Source organism: Penaeus monodon, chromosome 43 (genome assembly GCF_015228065.2).
Source record: "Penaeus monodon isolate SGIC_2016 chromosome 43, NSTDA_Pmon_1, whole genome shotgun sequence".
NCBI classification, from domain to species: domain Eukaryota; kingdom Metazoa; phylum Arthropoda; class Malacostraca; order Decapoda; family Penaeidae; genus Penaeus; species Penaeus monodon.
Genome location: NC_051428.1, coordinates 25,091,311 through 25,096,310, shown reverse-complemented (window position 1 = coordinate 25,096,310; position 5,000 = coordinate 25,091,311). Strand labels below are relative to the sequence as shown.

The 5,000-nt window shown below is 36.6% G+C and overlaps 1 protein-coding gene across 1 annotated transcript in view; it reads right to left on the bottom strand.

Annotated features, from left to right (window-relative positions):
- Window positions 1–3,667: 3,667 nt before the first annotated feature.
- The window catches only part of LOC119568222 (glycine-rich protein 5-like), a 1,652-nt gene continuing 319 nt past the window's right edge, over window positions 3,668–5,000 (bottom strand). Inside the window, exon 2 of the mRNA XM_037916657.1 lies at window positions 3,668–4,262. Coding sequence (XP_037772585.1) covers window positions 3,876–4,262 — 387 coding nt within the window. The 3' untranslated portion in view covers window positions 3,668–3,875. The remainder of the gene's footprint in view (window positions 4,263–5,000) is intronic.

Genomic DNA, 5,000 nt, shown 5'->3' with positions numbered 1-5,000 from the left:
TTGGTTGATAAAATGGTAGAAGAAAATGATACACACCAGAGGTTTATTTAAAAGTAAAGCAACAGTTTTAAGTCCTGGGAACTTTTTAAAACCCCTCCCACCACAATACTTTACCATAGTGCTATATGTCCTTTGCTGTCTAGCACATTTATTTATTTAATATATTAAACATTAAACATTAAGTCCTCCCGTGTTTCGTCTAAAAATCGGAAGATGGTAAGAAGATGTATAAGAAGAAACAGATGCAACGCAATAAACAGACGGTAGGTTAGGACAAGCACATACAAGCAGACACGAGTAAGACAGCCAGAAAGATAAATTCCAATTTGATTACAGTTTTCGTCACCCCCCCCCCAAAAAAAAAAAAAAAAAAGAAAAGAAAGAAAGAAAAGAAAAGAAAAGAAGAAAAAAATATATATATAACATTAATCATACTTCCAGAGAGTTGTAAGTGAAATACCCAAGCAGTTAGAAATTACGTTTTCTATACCAGTTAATTCAGCTACATATTAGAAAAAATATGTATTCTCATCAACAAGAGAGAGATAAAATACAAGGAATGTTTATATTCTGCAGACTACCTTACATGCAACAGTCTTACGAAATCTTGCGCAAAATGATAAGTTGATATATGATAAAACGCGACCCTTTATGTAACAAGGCTATTTACTTTCCTACGAAGTGTAAGCAGGAGAAGAAAAATCTAGTCCTTGTTTATTTTGAACTTATAAACATACGTGGTTCATTTTGCAGTTTTTTCCACTGAATAAAATAAAACTACATTCAATTAATCAAAACAGGAAGACAAAACAAGGCAAATAAAGACATTATAAAAATTATACTAACCCGTTTTGACCAACAGCTGCGTATCAGTGAACAGTGTTACTTTGTGATTCTTATATATATATATATATATATATATATATATATATATATATATATATATATATATATATATATATATATGGTTTAGTTTCCCGTTTTAATTAACTAGTTTTACGTCTGTATTATACAAATGACCTGCGTGTGTTTCCTCTTTCCTTTCCACCTTCCTTCTCTCTCTCTATCTCTCTCTCTCTCTCTCTCTCTCTCTCTCTCTCTCTCTCTCTTTCCACCTTCTTTTTCTCTCCTTCCTTCTTTCTCCATCCATCCTTCTCTCTACTTTCTTCCTTCTCTTTCCTTTCCTTCTTCTTTTCTCTCCTTCCTTTCTTCCCTTCTTCTCTCTCCTTCCTTCCTTCTTTCTCCATCCTTCCTTCTCTCTCCTTTCTTCCTCTTCTCTCCTTTCCTCTTTCCTTTCTTCCGTCTCCTCTCTCCCTTCCTTCCTTCTCTCTCCTTTCCACCTTTAAGAATGCAATGAATGTGTAAAAATTATTGTTACTGAGGTAAACAACAACAACAACAAAAACAACAACATAAGAAAGCTATGATGTATAATAATCTATTCATTTTTAAGCACGAAAACAGTCACGCTTTTCGTATGTTATTCAATGAGAAAATGTATTAATGGCATACCTTTTTATATGAATGCGAACTGTTGCGAATTCACATTAAAAAAAAGGTACAGATGAATAAATAGAAGTAAACAAACAAAAGTGAAATGTATGAATGGTATACATTTATATATGAATGCGATTTTTTAAGCTGACAAAAACAAACAAACAAACAAAAAACACCATTTTAGCAATAACAAAATAATACCAACAACAATAACAATGAATAAACAAACAAACAAACAAATAAACAAAAACAAAATAAAAAGAAGAAAGATCGCGTCAAGAGTGGGAAAAACAATAACAATAAATAACAACAACAACAGCAATAAATAAACAAACAAACAAACAAATAAAAAATAAAATAAAAAACATCGCGTCAAGAGAGGCCAAAACAATAACTATAAATAACAACAACAATAAACAAACAAACAAACAAACAAACAAATAAATATGCAAAAAAAAAAAAAACACACTTCGCGTCAAGAGAGGCCAAAAACCACCCCCCAACAGAAAACGGGAGTCAGGCGAGGCACAGGTGGCAGGCCGACCTTGGCCCTTCAGCAGACCGGCGGCCTCGCTCGCAGAGGAAGGAGAGAGTGAAGGTGGATAGCGACTGAAGGTTTTTGCATTTGCTTTGTTGCTCTTGCTGATATGGTTATTGATGTCAATATTTATGCTATTGTTAGTGTGTTTGGTATTGTTGTTGTTATTATTATTGTTATTGTTATTATTGTTGTTATTAATATTGTTATTGCTATTGTTATTATTATTATTATTACTATTATTATTATTATTATTATTATTATTATTATTATCATCATCATCATCATTGTTGTTTTGTTGTTTTTGTTGTTATTATTATTTTTTTAATTGTTATTATCGTTATTATTATTACTATTATTATTGTTCTTATCATTATTATAATCAATATTATCATTACCAACATCATCATCGTCACCATCATTATGTTCACCATTACATATTCATTAACATCATTACTCTATTTTCGACACTGACGAACGACGTCAGAGTAACGTTTCCTGAACAGATTTCTCTATGACGAAAGATAGAAAATGTGTGGTTGAGTAATAGCTCAGACGAGATAGATGTCTTCCGAATCTAAGCATGTATGGCTGTGTGCGTGCTCTTGTTTGCACACACACACACGCACGCACGCACACACACACACACACACACACACACACACACACACACACACACACACACACACACACATATATATATATATATATATATATATATATATATATATATATATGTATATATATATATATATATATATATATATGTATATATATATGTATATATATATATATATATATGTATATATATATATATATATAAATATACATACATACACACACACACACATACATACATATAAATATTCATATATGTGAATGCGAAGAGCACGATGTCCCCGACGGAGGCGAGGACCAAGCGACGCGACCTGCCTGCCTGCCTGCACATGCAAAGGGCGCAGGTGACCAAGAGAGACGCAGTGAAAGTTTTGCCTCGAGTTCCTGGGCCGTGACTCTCGCCTCATCTTCCTTGTGGGAATTCCGGCTCTGGCGTTTAAGGTGACACGGGGAGGGAAACGGGGTCAGAGGAAGGAAGGGAGAGAGGGGGAGAGGGGGAATGAGAGAGAGAGCGAGATCGGGAGAGGGAGAGGGAGAAAGATAGGGAGAGAAAGATAGGGAGAGGGAGAAAGATAGGGAGAGGGAGAAAGATAGGGAGAGGGAGAGGGAGAAAGATAGGGAGAGAGAGAAAGATAGGGAGAGGGAGAAAGATAGGGAGAGGGAGAGGGAGAGAGAGAAAGACAGGGAGAGACAGAGAAAGAAAGAGATAGATAGAACGGGAGCGAAAGTGTATGCGTGTAAAGGATAGATAGATGCACAGATAGACAGACAGGCAGACAGACATAGATAGATAGATAAATAGAGAGAGAGAAAGAAAGAGAGATAGACAGAGAGAGAAAGAGAAAGAGAGAAGGAAAGATAGTATATATATATATATATATATATATATATATATATATATATATATATATAGAGAGAGAGAGAGAGAGAGAGAGAGAGAGAGAGAGTGAGAGAGAGAGAGAGAGAGAGAGATGGGATTTCAAGTTCCGTAGGATGACAACTAAAACGAGTCTCTGACATGTTCATATAAATATATTTCTTGACAATCATACGCATGGACTTCAAGAGACCGTTTGGTGCCTCTTTTGTTCCAACACACACTCTCATATGAACTCTTTTACACTCGGTTATAAATTATCAATATTATTAGTAATCACCGCATTGCAAAATATATATAAATATATATATCTCTCAGACTTCCTCGTCATCTCCCTTTTGTCGCTCAGCCATAGTAGGGAGAGTAGCCCCCGGTGTAGCCAAAGCTGCCAGGGTACCCGCCATAGGATCCAGATGGATAGCCCCCGTAGTGTCCTCCTCCGTAGGTTCCACCAAGGCCTCCGAGGCCTCCGAGACCTCCGAAGCCTCCTCCGTAGCCTCCTCCGTAGCCTCCACCGTAGCCTCCGTAGTTTCCGCCGAGTCCTCCGCCGAAGAGGCCGAAGAGGGGCTTCAAGAGGAGGTGTTCGAATCCTGGAAGGAACCTCTGGTTCGGCGTGGCTCCCGCCGCTCCCACTGGCGCTCCGGCCGCGCCCACGGGGGCTTTGTCGGGCCGAGCGGCACTCAAGCCCAGCAGCACCGCCAGGAGCGTCGCCTTCAGGATGGCTGCGTGCATCTGCAAGGGCGTGACGTTTGTGAGGGTTGCGAGACACACGCAGAATTAGGGACAAAACAACAAAACATTCTCTTGTGTAAGCGTGAAGATAAAGCGTCGAAAAAATGTAAACTACACCAAGAATGAAACGACCCTTGTGCGCTTTTGAATTCTCGATATGTTTTTTTTTTTTTTTTTTAATCGTCGAGTCTAAAAATACTGTTACTTATAAGAGGATTGTAAGATTTTCCAAATAATTCATAGAACGTAAATATGAATATAAAACTTAAATCTGAATGTCAAAGAATGACGGGTAAAAAACGAAAAAAAATGTCCCCGGGTCCCCCAAAAGAAAATAAAAATTGTGTTTATACTTCATGATATAACTCGAATTTTAAATATCTATATGCCAATGCTAGTCTTAGGAAAATAAGTCGTTTTGGAGCAATATTTTCCCCTTTTAAGAATGCAAAATCAGACTCGATGGAAAATATACTGAACAAATTATTGGTCCCTTAGATCACATTTTTATGTAAACGGTCGACACATAATATCAAACATATGCGGTTAGAATTATTTATGATTCGAGAAATACAATTTTGGAAAAAATCTTCTTCAAACGCAAATAAAAGGTTAAAATATGATGCAGGAAACTACTTCTTGCTCTTCCTCGACACAACTTTTTTGGACTGCAGGAATATTGCAAATATTTTCCTCCACTGTTACTACTGTCGGTAATAATGAAGATAATGATATTAA